At 43.4% G+C, this 20,841-nt stretch overlaps 1 protein-coding gene across 1 annotated transcript in view; it reads right to left on the bottom strand.

Annotated features, from left to right (window-relative positions):
* The window catches only part of LOC146682070 (NACHT, LRR and PYD domains-containing protein 12-like), a 233,528-nt gene extending 223,785 nt beyond the window's left edge, over nt 1–9,743 (bottom strand). The window contains exons 1-3 of the mRNA XM_085448817.1: nt 9,658–9,743; nt 8,834–9,013; nt 7,321–7,494 (exon numbers count right to left, since the gene is read on the bottom strand). Of these exons, the coding sequence (XP_085304943.1) occupies nt 7,321–7,494; nt 8,834–9,013; nt 9,658–9,743 (440 nt within the window). The remainder of the gene's footprint in view (nt 1–7,320; nt 7,495–8,833; nt 9,014–9,657) is intronic.
* Nucleotides 9,744–20,841: the final 11,098 nt, after the last annotated feature.

Raw genomic sequence — 20,841 nt, 5'->3', positions numbered from 1 at the left:
CTCTGTGGATCCTTTATTGCAAATTCAAATGGGATCAAATGGTCAGACAAAAGAGGGTTATGAGGAAATATGATGAAATGTTGTGTATTAGCAGCAAGTTATTGAATCATTTTCCTCAGAAACCAAACAAAATGATTGACAAACATGTTTTTACAAACTCAGTGTTGGACTTGGATCAGCAGGATAAGCTGATGTTTAAAGGCATTTGAGTCTCGCTGTATGAGAGTCCAGTTCTTACTCAATATTTATGGATGATGTTCTTTCAGTGTTGCACTTTGTTTGGCACAAAATGAAATTATTTGGCCTCTCAGATGCTTTTAGAGATTCCCAAATGACTGATGATGACATCTCTGGGGTCTGATTGATAGAAAAAAAATGTCTTTGAGACCTTTTGTAACTGACAAACTCTTCATCTGCTAACAACACTGAGTTGAATCTCCATGGCTGATAGTTGGAGCAGGCATCAGGAATACACATTGAAAAAACAAGAGGAGAAATCACCAGAGTCTTATAATCACATTCTGTAACTAAAGGGAGACGTTTTTCTATACAAATATATGTTTTATGGACATTAGAAAAAAAAGAGTATTGACGTGAAGCAGGATTATGAAATCTCCATACATCAGCCAGCCCATAATTATCAAGAAAGCTCTGAATGACGCATGCTGACTTTGGACTAAGTGTACTTTTGTGTGAACTGTGGTCCATAGCAGATAATGAGCAGTTTAGGTCTCCCTCAAAGATGATATTGTGTGATGACATATTGGGGAGCCGCGCAAAGACATTAGTGAAAAATCTGTGATCGTCCCAATTAGAGGCGTAGATATTTGCTAAGATCAAAGGAAAACCATAAACTATATTTTCTGCACTTAAAATCCTGTAATTTTCTCATAAATCGACAGTGCGGCTTATGGATGAATTCTGGTTGTGCTTACTGACCTCGAACCGATTTTATGTGCTACACGGCGCTCAGAAACCTTTCAAAAGATGTTTTGGTACGACTTTGCTCAGCTACGAGGCCGCACCGCTTGATGGATTGTTGGAGCATTACAGCTACGAGGAGCCTCGCGGAGTGATACGTACTCTGCTTCAACGTAATATTACTGTATTGAGTGTGTATAAGGACCATAAATGGCACCTGTAAGAGACACGGTTACAAAGAGGGTTTCAAACTCCAGGCTGTCAGTCACGCAGTAGAACCTGGGAACAGAGCAGCTGCTTGTTATTATGCTCAGCGTCTGTTTACATTTTGACTGCACGATTGTGAGCTTTTTGTTATGCACAAAAACAACATTGTTTTCTTTTATTTATGGAGCATTATTATTTAATAAATGCTGATCATTTATTCCTGAGTAATTGTTTCATGTACATCTACGCTGTATGTTAATAAATGTGCCTGTGTGAGATTTGGGACACAGCTTTGACTAAGAACTCTCTTTTTGTTCGTACTTTCTGGCTTTAAAAATATCGAGATATATATCGTATATCGCCACCCAGCTAAAGAATATCGAGATATGAATTTTGGGTCATATCGCCCAGTCGTAATATTGCAATAGGTTGTCCGTTAAACTCAAGCGGGGCTTGGGCCCTGGCACGGCGTAGCCACACAATCCTGGTAGTAGTGACGCTCGGCTATGACGGCGTGCGGGTTACCAGCTGGCTTTCTCAGGATAGGGCTCCTGTGTGAGCGGTCGACAATAACGTCTTTATCCATACCCAGCACTTCACGTAGTAGCACGGATACGGCCGTGGAGGAGCTCGAGTCCAGGCCCTCTGGGATCCCTATGATGTGGATGTTAGCTCTCCGCTTCCTGCCTTCATCACATTTATCCTTCAGGTCAGACAGCTCCTCCTTCATACTCTCTACTGTAGACTGCAGGGTGGTCACCTCATCGCTCCACATTGACAGCCCATCCTCAGCTTCTTTCACTGTAACCTTTACTCCATCAACTTCGCCGCACGTCGCCGCCATGCTGTTAGCGATCTCATTTCTCAGTCCTTGCACGTCAGCCCTTATATTGTCAAAATCTTCTTTCAATGCATTTCTGACTTCTTCTTTTAACAGCGTACTAATGTCCTCTTTAATGGATTGAAGAAGCTCCAGTTTTAGAGCAGTAGGATCCACATCACGCGCGTCTGTTGAGTCTGCTCTTCAGCGGCCGTAGAGCTGGACGCTGCCCTTTGGCCATCATCGATACTCTCGCCCGAGATCGCACCGGGGCTAAAATATTCACCTGCTCAGCTGTTTTTGATCAGTTTGAGCCTGTGTGGTTTGATCAGGTGGAGGAACGATGTGATGCTATAAAGACATCATCTTGTCCAAATGAAGTTGTTCCAACACGTGTTTAAAAAGATTTTAAAGGTTGTTGGTTTCGACATCTTAGCGATTTTTAACAGCAGTCTTAGTTCAGGTGTTGTACAGCCTGTTTTAAACATGCTGTTGTACAGCCTGTACTAAAAACCTGATCTGGATCCTCTGTCCGCTCAAACTTCAGGCCTATTTCAAAGCTTCCCTTCCTGTCGAAGATTTTGTAAAAGATTATATTTGTTCAGCTGCAATCTGTTGTAAAGGTTTCAGTCTGGTTTTAAAGCTCTTCACAGCACTGAAACTGCACTTTGGAAAGTTCTTAATGATCTTTTATCAGCCACTGATCAGGAGACTCAGCTGTGCTTTTGGATCTGACCGCTGCCTTGACCACAGCATCTTGACCTCACCATTGGAGCATGGTGGCATCAAGGGCGCTCTATTAGACTGGTTCAGCTCTTTTATTAAATCGCATTATTACATTTGGGGCTTATATTTGACGGCAATTTGAAAAACAGCTGAGCTCAGTTGTACAGCGGTCTTTCTTCAAACTGAGGCTTTTATCTAAGGTGAGATCATTTCTATCTTTTAAAAACCTTGAACGGGCGATCCACGTTTTCATGACGTCCCAGCTGGATTATTGTAACTCCTTATATGTTGGAGTTAGTGGGACCTGCCTGGCAAGACTGCAGCTGGTCCAGAAAGCTGCAGCTCGTCTTCTGACACAAGCTCAAAGACATTTATCGTCCCAACAACCACATATACGCTGGTCCCTCGCTGTAATACAGTTCACCTTTGGCGGCCTCGCTGTTTCGCTGATCTTTTTTGTGCAATTTTGCATGTTTTTGTTTTTTACAGCGCATTGTGTTCTGCGTCCTGATTGGCTGTAGACCATTGTCAGCCAATCTCGTGCCGTGTCTCCTGTACAGTACAGAATGTGTTCAAATTTACAGCAGTGTGACTCTGCAGTGCTGCACTGTATGTTTGTACGTTTTGTCCCAACAAACAACAATGATGACGAGACGTTTTGCACCTGTGGTAGCAGCCAAAGGCAGAGGAAGATGCTGACCATCATAGTTTCAACAAGGAGGCAAAAAGGTTGTAACTGTCCACAACAAGAACATCGTAAGGATGGAGTCAGCTTTGGCTTTGTGGCTCAGTGACCGCAGGAAAAAGAACATCGTGCTGGACACCAACATTATCTGCAGAAAAACTCAAAAGCTTTATGAAACTTTACCTGACAGCGAGGAGCCCAGGCCATGGGCGAGTGCTCCTCACACAGAAGCTCATTTAATGCCAGCAAAGGCTGATTTGACACGTTTCAGAAACACTTTGCTTTCACTCTTTAATAATGAACTTATTTTTCTATGAAGGTTTGAACTTTGTTTAAACAAGAGAGAAAAGTGTGAAAATGTTCATGCCTGTCTGAGAAAAGTGTAGAAAGTGTGCAGTGAGGGTTTAACTGCCTTAAAACTTCTATAATACTTGTAAAACATAAAGCTGCTACTTCATTCTGAGACTTATTTTTAGAACGTAACTCGATAAACCAGCGACCGCAGTACTGTATTGTGTTTATTTTGAAAACTCTCAACAGGATCTTCAGATTTATTTTGAAAGCTTTATCTGGAAAACACAAACACATAAGCAGGAAACAAAGAGCGTGATATGAAACGATAGACGTTTTCATATGGTCATCATATATACATCGTTCTATCGAACAGCCCCAGCTCCTGCTGTCAGTCTCTGTAAATCTGCTCTTAAAACACATTTGTATTCACTGGCTTTTAATACAGCATGAGAGTTATTTGATATTTGATGTGTGATATTAATATTAGGAGTTATTTTAATAGTTATTTTGGATTCTTGTACAGCACTGTGGTCAACGCTGCTGCTGTAATTAATGTGCTATAAACACATAAACAATCTGCAGTTAAACATCCAAAACTAAAGATGTGATCGCTGCCTTTAGAAAATGTGCTGATGCACAAGATATCAGCTCCATTAAGGTGGAATGTGGCCGTGTTAGAAACATGTTGGAAGAAGTTTGAAGCTGAAACTGTGAAGCTGAGAGTGAAAGAGCTCCAGCGTCTGTCACAGGAAACTTTCTTATTTCCACACTGATGAAAGCATCAAGCTTTGATTTCCTGCTGCTTTTATTGAGTCACACTGTGAAACTGAGCCACAGCTGAACCAGCATCCCTGTACAGCAGACACTTACAGCGCTTGGCTGCTTCCATTGGACCCTCTGCACAGAGCTTCAGTTTCCTCTTCTGGTCCCAAAGTGCAGAACAACAAGGTTTCAAACAGCTTCGTTCCAGCAGCATCAGCCACAGACATGCAGAGAGAATCCTTTGGTTGTGTTGTGTGTTTGCATATCTGCTGTGTTGCTTTGTGAGGATGGATCATCTCCTGCAGCTCCAGATAAACAAGCTGGACCTGAACCTGGTAGCTTCACTTAGAAGACACTTGTGACGGGAACGTGTGAGAAGTTTTGTGCAGACAAGTGTGGATTTAGAGTGTGGGACGAGCTCTCCACAGTCTTTGTGGAGATCCACATTCTGCATACTGCCTGTGAGAAGCTGCAGACATTTGTCCTCCAAATCCACTGAGCAGCTGCTCGTGGTGGTATTAGTTTCATGTGTGCGTGTTAGCATGAAGCCTCGGTCACACTCTGCTGTGGACACGTCACGGACAGCTGGACGCCTGATGGACGAGTCGTCCTTCCTGTTAAACTTCTTTGAGCATGAGAATAGCATGAGAAGCTCAGTGGACACTGTTCAGGGTTTTAACTCTCGCTTTCACTTCAGCTTCACCAACAACAGCACAAGCAGAGCAGCCCACTGCCTGCATGGCTGGGACAGCGCCCCCTGGTGACTGTAAACCACTACAACATGTAGACGGCCGTCTGCAGGCTGGATGTAGCACCACCGCAGAGACGTGCTGCAGCTCTGTTTAGTTACCCAGCTGACAGCAGAGGCTGTAGTTTACTGTTACCAACATGGAAAACTGAAGCTTCACCAGCTGGAGCTACAGAGCTGGAGAACAAAGGAGACTGAGAGGCCAGAATGATGTGGGAGGAAACATCAAGAGCCTGTTTGAAAGGAGACACATGTGGATGCTGTGCCAGTCTGTGGTCTGTCAGAAGTCAGCTGAGTCACACTGCAAGAAGCTGCAGAATCTCAGAGGAGGAGATTTGGAAGTGTTTGTGGGACAAACTGGACTCAAAGAAAGAAGATGTTTGTGAAGTCTTTGGTGGAGGTGAGCAGTGTGAAGCAGAACACATGCAGATGAATCAGGAGGTCAGCATCAGTGTCTCCTTGTGGTGGACGGTAAAAGAATCAGAGCCAACGCTCCCGTCCACCCTCGGCATGAAGCAGTGCTGTTTCTGAAACAGGAGGACAAGTCCAGAGAAGACAGAGGAAGCAAAGATGAGGGTGGGACAGGACAGCAGGACTTCCTTCACACCTGCAGCTCCATCACACTGCTGTAGCTCCTCTTCATCACACATGTACCTGCAGCCTGTCTTCGAGTCCAGGAGTCACCTCCACACAGTGTAGAAGCCTCCTGTGCAGACCATGGAGTCCAGCCTCTGTCAGGGAAGTCGGCACTAAAGCCTGAAAGACTTCAATCTGTCTCTGCTCCACCCGAGAAAGACCAGCACCGTACTTGTTGTGCATTCAAGGAGGGAACATCAGCGCTGCATCGTGGGAACAACACCGCAGGAACAAAGACACAGCACGGCCGATGAAGGACGAGGACAAAGGAAAGGTGAGTGAGAAGACCCTGGTGGTGTGGACGGACCTGCAGGGGCTCCAAGACTGAGGAGCAGAGACGTCCATGTACCAGCTGAGGATGCTGCAGTGATCCAGGGAGCTCGGTCCAATCTGAGGCCGTGTGAACTACGTGGACCACAGTTTCTTCACAGACTTCAGCAGCGTGAACATCTGGAGATCCAACAGTGCACGAGCTGTGAGCCATCAGCTGTTTCTCTCATCAGCTGCTGTAATGAGAGCTGCTGGAATCATCTCGAGCAGCAGGAAATCACTGATGTTGTTTCTAACCAAAGATATGGGACTGAGCTCCGCTGAGCTCCTTCTACTTTCATCCAGATAGAAACTGCTACAGTCTGCTGATTATTGCTTTGCCTCCATCACACGAGCTCTTTATCCTGTTCTTCACTCTCATTGGTTCTTTGTCTGCTTGTTTTTACAACAGTAGTCTTCTGATTGGTCAAAGAAGACAATCAGCTGTGACTAAATGTAGCTCCTACAGCAGTGATGGGAATAACTACTGAAGCTAATCCAGTATCAAAGCTCAGGAATCAGCAGCTCCCACCTCGTTTTCTTTCAACAACTATTTTTAGCTGCTGTGTTTTTGTGTTTCTGCAGACCTCAGACATCCTGCTGCTCTGGACAACTTTTTCATTCTTTTGTATCATTATTTTGCTTTTCTTTTATTATTATGTTATATGTATTAATATGTGAAACACTTATTCTTTGTGTTTTTGCTTTGCTCCTGTCAAACTGCTTTAATAAAATCTGCTGCAGTCTAAACTGTGGACGTTCCCTTTTTAACCCTTTGTGAAACAATAAAGGTTTAAATCTGAGTATTCATCTATGTTAGTGTTTAATGGGTCTGATAGGTTGCTTTGGCCTTTCCCAGTAATATCTTCCCTTGCAGTCTGTGGTCCAGGCTTCTAAAACCATCCCAGGTTAACAAGAACTACAATCTAGAGGAGAGCTGCCATAACAGGTGTGACTGATGAGATCTGACCTGCAAGGTTACTCAGGTTTGTTTGTATCAGGACAAGCAGGGAAGCCGCCTGGACGTCAAAGTAGTTAGAGCTGGGCGAGTGTCCTCACCCACGTCGGCTTCACAACTCTGCATCATCTACTGAGTAAGACTCAGAGCATCAGAGATTAGAAGGTCTACAAAGAGCTGAACCAGACTTCCTGTATAAAGGTTTTAGTTCCACAGATCGACAGTGTCAGCACAACTAAAACGTGGAGACTGACCTCAGAGTTTCAATTTGATGTTGTGGATTCTCCAGAAGAACACACAGCTGCTTCACTCCTGAATCCTGCAGCTTGTGGTAGCTCAGGTCCACCACTCTGGGATACGAAGGGTTGAGCTTCAGCACTGCTTCCAGATAATCACAGCTGATCTCTGACAAATCACAGCGCTCGACTCTGTATAGAGAATGAAAGATGTAAGTTTATTAGACAAAGTGCTTGAAATCATTCAGTGTTTCATCATCTGTTCAGAGCTGAAGAAGGTTCAGAATGTAGAAGTTTAGAAAATGGAAACTCCAAACAGCTGAAGCCAACAGGAAGCAGCTTCAAACAAACACAACAAGAGAAAAAACTCTGAATGTTTCACATTAAAGTCGTACATTTCTAACAAGAGTGTTTTAAAGACAGCGTCACTGATGATCATCTTCTGCCCAGTAAAACTTTGGTTTTCCACATGTGAGTGTTAATGATGCACAAAGACTGTGAGTGCAAAGAGGGAGCGAGGAGGATGACAGAGAGATGGTACAGGAGCATCAAGAACCCGGCGAGGAAATGAGCAGAAGGACTTTGGAGCCTGTTGGATTGAAGCTTTCACAGAGACGTGTTTGACTGGACACCACCAGGACAGACTTTTAATCCCAGGATTTGGATGAGCTTTCTGTCTTTATGTTCACAAATGATGCTGTAACTCTGTGAATGTCCTGGAACTGTCAGCAGTATGGTTACGTCCTTTTGACCTGAGTTTCCACAGCTCTTATAACAGCAGTGTACATTCAGACTGAGACACGCTTCAGTCTGTATGGACCTGTTTCTGTAGCTGCCACCATCATTCTACATGTTTGTACATCAGCTTATCAAATCCTGTCTGCTGTCTTCATTTATTACTCTTCACCTGCTTCACTGTCACTGTGTGGGCGGAGCTGCCTGAGCCCCGCCCACACAGTGACAGCTCCTCTCTAGAGCTTAACTTCTGCTTCATCTCCGCCTCTTTTCTTCATCCTCCACCTCTCTTTTCTCTTCTTCGGTGTTCTGCAGCCACAGAGTCTCACAGCCGTTACCACACCCATACCTGAGCAGCTAGCATTACCCAGCATGCCGTGCAGCAGTGTCAGTTTGTAAATGTGCAAGAATTCCTGCTCCAAACTGTTTCACAGAGTGCTGAGTGCCGTGACCTTTGACCTGCTAAAGACAGTCAGCTGTGGATTATTCATTGTTGTGTCTGATACTTAGAACTGTGAGGAAGAAGCTACACAGTTAATCAGGGTCCCCTCTCTCTGAATCAGGAAAGGTGGGCAGGCCGCGTGTGGGCCGCGGGCCATACGTTGAGTATCACTGTTTGAAATGTGAACATTGTTCTGCTGCAGTCAATGGACTAAACCAGAGAAGAAGAAAACAGACTTTACCATGAAGATCCTCAGTGTGGATCAGTATAATATCAGCCTGATGTCTGCAGTTTAGTGTCAGCACAACTTTCACATCATATTCATCTCAGCACAACTAAAACATGCTGACTGACCTCAGAGTTTCAAATCGACATCGTGGATTCTCCAGGAAATCACACAGATGCTTCACTCCTGAACCCTTCAGGTTGCTGTAGGTTCCACTCAGGTCCACCTCTGTGGGATACGAGGGGTTGGACTTCAGCGCTGCTGCCAGATAATCAAGGCCAATATCTGACAAATCACAGCTCTTCAATCTGTATAAAGAATGAAAGATGTAAGTTTATTAGACAAAGTGCTTGAAATCATTCAGTGTTTCATCATCTGTTCAGAGCTGAAGAAGGTTCAGAATGTAGAAGTTTAGAAAATGGAAACTCCAAACAGCTGAAGCCAACAGGAAGCAGCTTCAAACAAACACAACAAGAGAAAAAACTCTGAATGTTTTACATTAAAGTCGTACATTTCTCATAAAAACAGGACAAAGACTTGAAAAAGTCGTGTTTTTCCTTCCAGGAACCACATGGCTTCACTTTTAAAGGTGAAGTGTGACAGAAATGGACATATTTGAAGTCCAACACCTTTTTCCAGTCACATTATTAAAGCAGACAAACTACAAGCTCATTTTCATTCCAACAAGTCATCTTCTGACCTGGACTAACAACACTGGTCTCTATGTGCAGCTGGCTGTGAGACCAGTGCTCAGGGAGCGTCTACAAAGTGCAACACTGAAAGAACATCACACACTCATTTGCTTCCAGCACTTTCACACAATCATCTACTGTCATTATTCATGTTTGCAGTTCATGCTGTAACTCTGTGAATGTCCTGGAACTGTCAGCAGTGTGGTTACGTCCTTTTGACCTGAGTTTCCACAGCTCTTATAACAGCAGTGTACATTCACCTGCAGGCACACGCTGCCTCTGCTTCAGCTCTGTTTATGAAGCACAAACTGCAGGAACCAAACTCAGACTGGCTCATTTCAATCATGTCTGCTTACAAAGACACTTTGAAACTCTTATCAGTATGTTTCCTGTCCTACTAGGAGGGATCAAACTCTGGACCTTTGTTGTGGATCAGTGAAGGATGCTTAGAAATCCCTCCTGCTGCCTGAGCTTGAACATCATCAGCACTTTAACACTGAGCAGATGGACGTGGAAAAGGCCTTCTGTCTTTATCTGACTCAACTGTTTCCTTATGTGGGCTGAAGGAAACACAGTTGTAGACTGTATTTATATGAAACATGTATATTTAATGCATTTAATGTATTTGAACCATATTTAATGCATATTACAGGATGTAACAGCTGCATATGTGTCAACAATAATGGCTTTGATTTTGCCCCCTATGAACATTTCTGTAGCTCCGCCCCTGCAGCAAACGTGTGTGAGAGCAGCCACGGCCCGCTCCTCCATGGTTTCATTCACACTCATCTCATACTGAACACACACACTTTGTAGGAATCATCAGTACTTTGACTGTTTCTCAGGTTAGCTTCAGGTTAGCCATTTAGCATTTCTCCAGTCTGAGTCACAGAGCGTCACATGACGTGACAGAAGCTGATTGGTCAGCTGCAGTGATGGTGGTGGAGCAGCATTAATGATGATGCTGTAGAACAACAGGAACACGGGGATATCAGACTGTTAGTGGGTTTAGTCATTCCTGCTGCACTTTGTCCTTCTTATTGAAGTGACCTGCTGAGAGCTCACGCTGTTCTCTGTAGAAATGATGTCAGTCTGACTCGTCACATGTTTGGAGGCGTGTTTGATGTTTGCTCTTCTGGAAACTCTCAGAATCAAATATGGAAGATGCAAAGGAGACACGCTTCAGTCTGTATGGACCCGTTTCTACATGTTTGTACATCAGCTTATCAAATCCTGTCTGCCGTCTTCATTTATTACTCTTCACCTGCTTCACTGTCACTGTGTGGGCGGAGCTGCCTGAGCCCCGCTGTTAGGTTTTGTATTGTTGATTGTCATTTATGCTTAGAAATATTTAACCATATATGCTTAGAGGTGTATAATCAATTGTGTACTGATAGGATGTGTGATCTTTAGCAGGCTGCAAAGGCTTGGTGTGTATTCCACACTGGAATGCACACCTACATCCTGGGAGCATGGGAAGAGGTCGTACCTTGTTTTATTGTTTTATGGCAGGATAAACGTGGCTGTATCTGTTTTATGCTAAGTGCCTTTTGTTTAGATGAACTGTTGGACTTCCAGACCAGCAGGTTTAGGGAAGTCATTTATGGGGTCACACTCTGACCCCCCCCCCACACACACACAAACAGTATTCTTTGTTCACATGTATACCTATGTAGACGTCATATGTTAATGACCCTATGCATATTCATGTAACCACAATAAAAGGAGTGCAATGGGGAACGACACTTGGCTCCAGGCAGGTCTCCCTCATGCATAACTTTCTGCTTCTCATTTCAGATAAAACTGAGGTTATTGTACTCGGCCCTGAAAAGCTTAGAAATATGGTCTCTAAGCAGATTCTTACTCTGGATGGCATTACCTTGGCCTCCAGTAACGCTGTGAGGAACCTTGGAGTCATTTTTGACCAGGACATGTCCTTCAATGCACATATTAAACAAACATGTAAGACTGCGTTCTTCCATTTGCGCAACATCTCTAAAGTTAGAAATATCCTGTCTCAGAGTGACGCTGAAGAACTAGTTCATGCATTTATTACGTCCAGGCTGGACTACTGTAATTCATTATTATCAGGATGTCCAAAAAACTCACTGAAAAGCCTTCAGCTGATCCAAAATGCTGCAGCAAGAGTCCTGACAGGGACTAGAAAGAGAGAGCAGATTTCTCCTGTTTTGGCTTCCCTTCATTGGCTTCCTGTTAAATCCAGAATTGAATTCAAAATCCTGCTCCTCACATACAAGGTCTTAAATAATCAGGCCCCATCTTATCTTAATGACCTTGTAGTACCATATCACCCTATTAGAGCACTTCGCTCTCGCTCTGCAGGCCTACTTGTTGTTCCTAGAGTATTTAAAAGTAGAATGGGAGGCAGAGCCTTCAGTTTTCAGGCCCCTCTTCTGTGGAACCAGCTTCCAGTTCGGATTCAGGAGACAGACACTATCTCTACTTTTAAGATTAGGCTTAAAACTTTCCTTTTTGCTAAAGCATATAGTTAGGGCTGGACCAGGTGACCCTGAATCCTCCCTTAGTTATGCTGCAATAGACGTAGGCTGCCGGGGATTCCCATGATGCATTGAGTTTTTCCTTTCCAGTCACCTTTCTCATTCACTATGTGTTAACAGACCTCTCTGCATTGAATCATATCTGTTATTAGCCTCTGTCTCTCTTCCACAGCATGTCTTTATCCTGTCTTCCTTCTCTCACCCCAACCAGCAGATGGCCCTGCCCCTCCCTGAGCTTGGTTCTGCCGGAGGTTTCTTCCTGTAAAAAGGGAGTTTTTCCTTCCCACTGTCGCCAAAGTGCTTGCTCATAGGGGTTCATATGATTGTTGGGTTTTTCTCTGTATCTATGAAGCGCCTTGAGGCGACTTTTGTTGTGATTTGGCGCTATATAAATAAAATTGAATTGAATTGAATGAGTAACAAGAAGAACTTTGCCTACTTCGTGTCTTGCTTGCTGTGTAATTATATTGTCTTCAACGTTCAGGCGAATAGGTTCAAGCTACAAACCTATCACCCACCCACACAGAAACATTTCCTCTCTGGAGCTTAACTTCTGCTTCATCTCCGCCTCTTTTCTTCATCCTCCGCCTCTCTTTTCTCTTCTTCGGTGTTCTGCAGCCACAGAGCCTCACAGCCGTTAGCACGCCCATACCTGAGCAGCTAGCATTACCCAGCATGCCGTGCAGCAGTGTCAGTTTGTAAATGTGCAAGAATTCCTGCTCCAAACTGTTTCACAGAGTGCTGTGTGCCGTGACCTTTGACCTGCTAAAGACAGTCAGCTGTGGATTATTCATTGTTGTGTCTGATACTTAGAACTGTGAGGAAGAAGCTACACAGTTAATCAGGGTCCCCTCTCTCTGAATCAGGAAAGGTGGGCAGGCCGCGTGTGGGCCGCGGGCCATACGTTGAGTATCACTGTTTGAAATGTGAACATTGTTCTGCTGCAGTCAATGGACTAAACCAGAGAAGAAGAAAACAGACTTTACCATGAAGATCCTCAGTGTGGATCAGTATAATATCAGCCTGATGTCTGCAGTTTAGTGTCAGCACAACTTTCACATCATATTCATCTCAGCACAACTAAAACATGCTGACTGACCTCAGAGTTTCAAATCGACATCGTGGATTCTCCAGGAAACCACACAGATGCTTCACTCCTGAATCCTTCAGGTTGCTGTAGGTTCCACTCAGGTCCACCTCTGTGGGATACGAGGGGTTGGACTTCAGCGCTGCTGCCAGATAATCAAGGCCAATATCTGACAAATCACAGCTCTTCAATCTGTATAAAGAATGAAAGATGTAAGTTTATTAGACAAAGTGCTTGAAATCATTCAGTGTTTCATCATCTGTTCAGAGCTGAAGAAGGTTCAGAATGTAGAAGTTTAGAAAATGGAAACTCCAAACAGCTGAAGCCAACAGGAAGCAGCTTCAAACAAACACAACAAGAGAAAAAACTCTGAATGTTTCACATTAAAGTCACACATTTCTAACAAGAGTGTTTTAAAGACAGAGTCACTGATGATCATCTTCTGCCCAGTAAAACTTTGGTTTTCCTCATGTGAGTGTTAATGATGCACAAAGACTGTCAGTGCAAAGAGGGAGCGAGGAGGATGACAGAGAGATGGTACAGGAGCATCAAGAACCCGGCGAGGAAATGAGCAGAAGGACTTTGGAGCCTGTTGGATTGAAGCTTTCACAGAGACGTGTTTGACTGGACACCACCAGGACAGACTTTTAATCCCAGGATTTGGATGAGCTTTCTGTCTTTATGTTCACAAATGATGCCGTAACTCTGTGAATGTCCTGGAACTGTCAGCAGTATGGTTACGTCCTTTTGACCTGAGTTTCCACAGCTCTTATAACAGCAGTGTACATTCAGACTGAGACACGCTTCAGTCTGTATGGACCTGTTTCTGTAGCTGCCACCATCATTCTACATGTTTGTACATCAGCTTATCAAATCCTGTCTGCTGTCTTCATTTATTACTCTTCACCTGCTTCACTGTCACTGTGTGGGCGGAGCTGCCTGAGCCCCGCCCACACAGTGACAGCTCCTCTCTAGAGCTTAACTTCTGCTTCATCTCCGCCTCTTTTCTTCATCCTCCACCTCTCTTTTCTCTTCTTCAGTGTTCTGCAGCCACAGAGTCTCACAGCCGTTACCACACCCATACCTGAGCAGCTAGCATTACCCAGCATGCCGTGCAGCAGTGTCAGTTTGTAAATGTGCAAGAATTCCTGCTCCAAACTGTTTCACAGAGTGCTGAGTGCCGTGACCTTTGACCTGCTAAAGACAGTCAGCTGTGGATTATTCATTGTTGTGTCTGATACTTAGAACTGTGAGGAAGAAGCTACACAGTTAATCAGGGTCCCCTCTCTCTGAATCAGGAAAGGTGGGCAGGCCGCGTGTGGGCCGCGGGCCATACGTTGAGCATCACTGTTTAAAATGTGAACATTGTTCTGCTGCAGTCAATGGACTAAACCAGAGAAGTAGAAAACAGACTTTACCATGAAGATCCTCAGTGTGGATCAGTATAATATCAGCCTGATGTCTGCAGTTTAGTGTCAGCACAACTTTCACATCATATTCATCTCAGCACAACTAAAACATGCTGACTGACCTCAGAGTTTCAAATCGACATCGTGGATTCTCCAGGAAACCACACAGATGCTTGACTCCTGGATCCTTCAGGTTGCTGTAGGTTCCACTCAGGTCCACCTCTGTGGGATACGAGGGGTTGGACTTCAGCGCTGCTGCCAGATAATCAAGGCCAATATCTGACAAATCACAGCTCTTCAATCTGTATAAAGAATGAAAGATGTAAGTTTATTAGACAAAGTGCTTGAAATCATTCAGTGTTTCATCATCTGTTCAGAGCTGAAGAAGGTTCAGAATGTAGAAGTTTAGAAAATGGAAACTCCAAACAGCTGAAGCCAACAGGAAGCAGCTTCAAACAAACACAACAAGAGAAAAAACTCTGAATGTTTCACATTAAAGTCGTACATTTCTCATAAAAACAGGACAAAGACTTGAAAAAGTCGTGTTTTTCCTTCCCCCGGCAGCCTACATCTATTGCAGCATAACAAAGGGAGGATTCAGGGTCACCTGGTCCAGCCCTAACTATATGCTTTAGAAAAAAGGAAAGTTTTAAGCCTAATCTTAAAAGTAGAGATAGTGTCTGTCTCCCGAATCCAAACTGGAAGCTGGTTCCACAGAAGAGGGGCCTGAAAACTGAAGGCTCTCCCTCCCATTCTACTTTTAAATACTCTAGGAACAACAAGTAGGCCTGCAGAGCGAGAGCGGAGCGCTCTAATAGGGTGATATGGTACTACAAGGTCATTAAGATAAGATGGGGCCTGATTATTTAAGACCTTGTATGTGAGGAGCAGGATTTTGAATTCAATTCTGGATTTAACAGGAAGCCAATGAAGGGAAGCCAAAACAGGAGAAATATGCTCTCTCTTTCTAGTCCCTGTCAGGACTCTTGCTGCAGCATTTTGGATTAGCTGAAGGCTTTTCAGTGAGTTTTTTGGACATCCTGATAATAATGAATTACAGTAGTCCAGCCTGGAAGTAATAAATGCATGAACTAGTTTTTCAGCATCACTCTGAGACAGGATATTTCTAATTTTAGAGATGTTGCGCAAATGGAAGAAAGCAGTCTTACATATTTGTTTAATATGTGCGTTGAAGGACATGTCCTGGTCAAAAATGACTCCAAGGTTCCTCACCGCGTTACTGGAGGCCAAGGTAATGCCATCCAGAGTAAGAATCTGATTAGATATCATATTTCTAAGATTTTCAGGGCCGAGTACAATAACCTCAGTTTTATCTGAATTAAGAAGCAGAAAGTTAGCGGCCATCCAGGTCTTTATGTCTTTAAGACATTCCTGCAGTTTAACTAATTGGTGTGTGTTATCTGGCTTCATGGACAGATAGAGCTGGGTGTCATCTGCATAGCAGTGAAAATGTATGCTATGTCTTCTAATGATACTGCCTAAGGGAAGCATGTATAATGTAAACAGAATTGGTCCTAGCACTGAACCCTGTGGAACTCCATAATTAACCTCAGTGTGTGAAGAGGACTCTCCATTTACATGCACGAATTGGAGTCTATTAGATAGATATGATACAAACCACTGCAGTGCAGTACCTGTAATACCTACAGCATGTTCTAATCGCTCTAATAGGATATTATGATCAACAGTATCGAACGCTGCACTGAGGTCTAGCAGGACAAGCACAGAGATGAGTCCACTGTCAGAGGCCATAAGAAGATCATTTGTAACCTTCACTAAAGCTGTTTCTGTGCTGTGCTGAGCTCTGAAACCTGACTGAAACTCTTCAAATAAACCATTCCTCTGCAGATGATCTGTTAGCTGTTTGACAACTACTCTTTCAAGGATTTTTGATATGAAAGGAAGGTTGGAGATTGGCCTATAATTAGCTAAGACTGCTGGGTCTAGAGATGGCTTTTTGAGTAAAGGTTTAACTACAGCCAGCTTGAAGGCCTGTGGTACATAGCCGATTATTAGAGATAGGTTGATCATATTTAAGATCGAAGAATTAATTAATGGCAGGACTTCTTTGAGCAGTTTTGTAGGAATGGGGTCTAAAAGACACGTTGATGGTTTGGAGGAAGTAATTATTGAAGTTAACTCAGAAAGATCAATTGGAGAAAAAGAGTCTAACTTAATATCAATGGTACTAAGAGTAGCTGTAGATAATATTACATCTGTGGGATGATTATTGGTAATTTTTTCTCTAATGATAAAAATTTTATTTGTGAAGAAGTTCATGAAGTCATTACTAGTTAACGTTAAAGGGATGGTTGGCTCAAAAGAGCTCTGACTTTTTGTCAGCCTGGCTACAGTGCTGAAGAGAAACCTAGGGTTGTTCTTATTTTCTTCAATCAGTGATGAATAGTAAGATGTTCTGGCTTTGCGGAGGGCTTTCTTATAAAGCAGCAAACTATTTCTCCAGGCTAAATGATGATCCTCTAGATTTGTGACACGCCATTTCCTCTCCAGATTACGAGTCATCTGCTTTAGGGTACGTGTTTCAGAATTATACCACGGAGTCAGGTACTTCTGATTTGAGGCCTTAGTTTTCACAGGAGCTACAGTATCCAGAGTCGTACGTAGTGAGGAGGTGAAATTATTAACAAGATAATCGACCTCTGTTGGGGTAGCGTTCAGATAGCTGCTTTGCTCTGTGTTGGTACAGGGCATTGGAGATGATAACAGTGGGTGGATTATATTCTTAAACTTAGTTACAGTGCTTTCAGAAAGACATCTACTTTGATAAAGTCTACTCTTCACCGCTGTGTAATCAATTATTGTAAAAGTAAATGTTATCAGGAAATGATCAGACAGGAGAGGGTTTTCAGGAAACACTGTTAAATGTTCAGGTTCGATGCCATATGTTAAAACAAGATCTAGAGTGTGATTAAAGTGGTGGGTGGGTTCTTTTACATTTTGAGAGAAACCAATTGAGTCTAATAACAGATTAAATGCCATGTTGAGGCTGTCATTTTTAGCATCTACATGGATGTTAAAATCACCCACAATAATTATTTTATCTGAGCTCAGAACTAAATCAGATAAAAACTCTGAGAAATCAGACAGAAACTCTGTGTAAGGCCCAGGTGGACGATAGATGATAACAAGTAAGACTGGTTTCTGAGTTTCACAGCTGGGGTGGACAATGTTAAGCATCAGGCTTTCAAATGAATTAAAAGTCTGTCTTGGTCTTTCATTAATTAATAGGCTGGTGTGAAAAATTGCTGCCACACCGCCCCCTCGGCCTGTGCTTCGAGATTTCTGGTAGTTAGAATGGCTCGGGGGTGTTGATTCATTTAAACTAACATAATCATCCTGCTGCAACCAGGTTTCTGTAAGGCAGAGTAAATCAATTTGTTGATCAATTATTAAGTCATGTACTAACAGAGACTTGGAGGAGAGAGACCTAATATTTAATAATCCACATTTCACTGTTTTACTCTTTGGTTCAGATGTGGATACTGTATTGTTCTTTCTTTGTGATTGTTTATGTTTAAGTTGTTTGTTGCTGGTTTTTGGTTTGTTTTTTGTCTTTTTGGAAGCTGACACAGTCTCTATGGAGATGGGTTTTTGGGGGGGGTAGCAGGAGGAGAGAAGCTGCAGAGAAGCGTGTAAGACTGCAACTCTGCTTCCTGGTCCCAACTCTGGATAGTCATATTTTGGGGGGTTTAATAAATTTGTCCATATTTCTAGAAATGAGAGCTGCTCCATCCAAAGTGGGATGGATGCCGTCTCTCCTAACAAGACCAGGTTTCCTCCAGAAGGTTTGCCAATTATCTATGAAGCCCACATCGTTTCTGGGACACCACTCAGACAGCCAGCAATTTAAGGAGAACATGCGGCTAAACATGTCACTCCTGGTCTGATTGGGGAGGGGACCAGAGAAAACTGTCCTACTAGGAGGGATCAAACTCTGGACCTTTGTTGTGGATCAGTGAAGGATGCTTAGAAATCCCTCCTGCTGCCTGAGCTTGAACATCATCAGCACTTTAACACTGAGCAGATGGACGTGGAAAAGGCCTTCTGTCTTTATCTGACTCAACTGTTTCCTTATGTGGGCTGAAGGAAACACAGTTGTAGACTGTATTTATATGAAACATGTATATTTAATGCATTTAATGTATTTGAACCATATTTAATGCATATTACAGGATGTAACAGCTGCATATGTGTCAACAATAATGGCTTTGATTTTGCCCCCTATGAACATTTCTGTAGCTCCGCCCCTGCAGCAAACGTGTGTGAGAGCAGCCACGGCCCGCTCCTCCATGGTTTCATTCACACTCATCTCATACTGAACACACACACTTTGTAGGAATCATCAGTACTTTGACTGTTTCTCAGGTTAGCTTCAGGTTAGCCATTTAGCATTTCTCCAGTCTGAGTCACAGAGCGTCACATGACGTGACAGAAGCTGATTGGTCAGCTGCAGTGATGGTGGTGGAGCAGCATTAATGATGATGCTGTAGAACAACAGGAACACGGGGATATCAGACTGTTAGTGGGTTTAGTCATTCCTGCTGCACTTTGTCCTTCTTATTGAAGTGAGCTGCTGAGAGCTCACACTGTTCTCTGTAGAAATGATGTCAGTCTGACTCGTCACATGTTTGGAGGCGTGTTTGATGTTTGCTCTTCTGGAAACTCTCAGTATCAAATATGGAAGATGCAAAGGAGACACGCTTCAGTCTGTATGGACCCGTTTCTACATGTTTGTACATCAGCTTATCAAATCCTGTCTGCCGTCTTCATTTATTACTCTTCACCTGCTTCACTGTCACTGTGTGGGCGGAGCTGCCTGAGCCCCGCTGTTAGGTTTTGTATTGTTGATTGTCATTTATGCTTAGAAATATTTAACCATATATGCTTAGAGGTGTATAATCAATTGTGTACTGATAGGATGTGTGATCTTTAGCAGGCTGCAAAGGCTTGGTGTGTATTCCACACTGGAATGCACACCTACATCCTGGGAGCACGAGAGAGGTCGTACCTTGTTTTATTGTTTTATGGCAGGATAAACGTATCTATATCTGTTTTATGCTAAGTGCCTTTTGTTTAGATGAACTGTTGGACTTCCAGACCAGCAGGTTTAGGGAAGTCATTTATGGGGTCACACTCTGACCCCCCCCCCCCACACACACACACACACAAACAGTATTCTTTGTTCACATGTATACCTATGTAGACGTCATATGTTAATGACCCTATGCATATTCATGTAACCACAATAAAAGGAGTGCAATGGGGAACGACACTTGGCTCCAGGCAGGTCTCCCTCATGCATAACTTTCTGCTTCTCATTTCAGATAAAACTGAGGTTATTGTACTCGGCCCTGAAAAGCTTAGAAATATGGTATCTAAGCAGATTCTTACTCTGGATGGCATTACCTTGGCCTCCAGTAACGCTGTGAGGAACCTTGGAGTCATTTTTGACCAGGACATGTCCTTCAATGCACATATTAAACAAACATGTAAGACTGCGTTCTTCCATTTGCGCAACATCTCTAAAGTTAGAAATATCCTGTCTCAGAGTGACGCTGAAGAACTAGTTCATGCATTTATTACGTCCAGGCTGGACTACTGTAATTCATTATTATCAGGAAGTCCAAAAAACTCCCTGAAAAGCCTTCAGCTGATCCAAAATGCTGCAGCAAGAGTCCTGACAGGGACTAGAAAGAGAGAGCAGATTTCTCCTGTTTTGGCTTCCCTTCATTGGCTTCCTGTTAAATCCAGAATTGAATTCAAAATCCTGCTCCTCACATACAAGGTCTTAAATAATCAGGCCCCATCTTATCTTAATGACCTTGTAGTACCATATCACCCTATTAGAGCACTTCGCTCTCGCTCTGCAAGCCTACTTGTTGTTCCTAGAGTATTTAAAAGTAGAATGGGAGGCAGAGCCTTCAGTTTTCAGGCCCCTCTTCTGTGGAACCAGCTTCCAGTTTGGATTCGGGAGACAGACACTATCTCTACTTTTAAGATTAGGCTTAAAACTTTCCTTTTTGCTAAAGCATATAGTTAGGGCTGGACCAGGTGACCCTGAATCCTCCCTTAGTTATGCTGCAATAGACGTAGGCTGCCGGGGGATTCCCATGATGCATTGAGTTTGTCCTTTCCAGTCACCTTTCTCATTCACTATGTGTTAACAGACCTCTCTGCATTGAATCATATCTGTTATTAGCCTCTGTCTCTCTTCCACAGCATGTCTTTATCCTGTCTTCCTTCTCTCACCCCAACCAGCAGATGGCCCCGCCCCTCCCTGAGCTTGGTTCTGCTGGAGGTTTCTTCCTGTAAAAAGGGAGTTTTTCCTTCCCACTGTCGCCAAAGTGCTTGCTCATAGGGGGTCATATGATTGTTGGGTTTTTCTCT

This window comes from Copadichromis virginalis, linkage group LG23 (assembly GCF_057382275.1).
Source record: "Copadichromis virginalis isolate Kocher_CV1m ecotype Utaka linkage group LG23, C_Virginalis_male_GT1.1, whole genome shotgun sequence".
Lineage (NCBI taxonomy): Eukaryota > Metazoa > Chordata > Actinopteri > Cichliformes > Cichlidae > Copadichromis > Copadichromis virginalis.
This window is presented reverse-complemented; position numbering and strand designations above follow the sequence as displayed.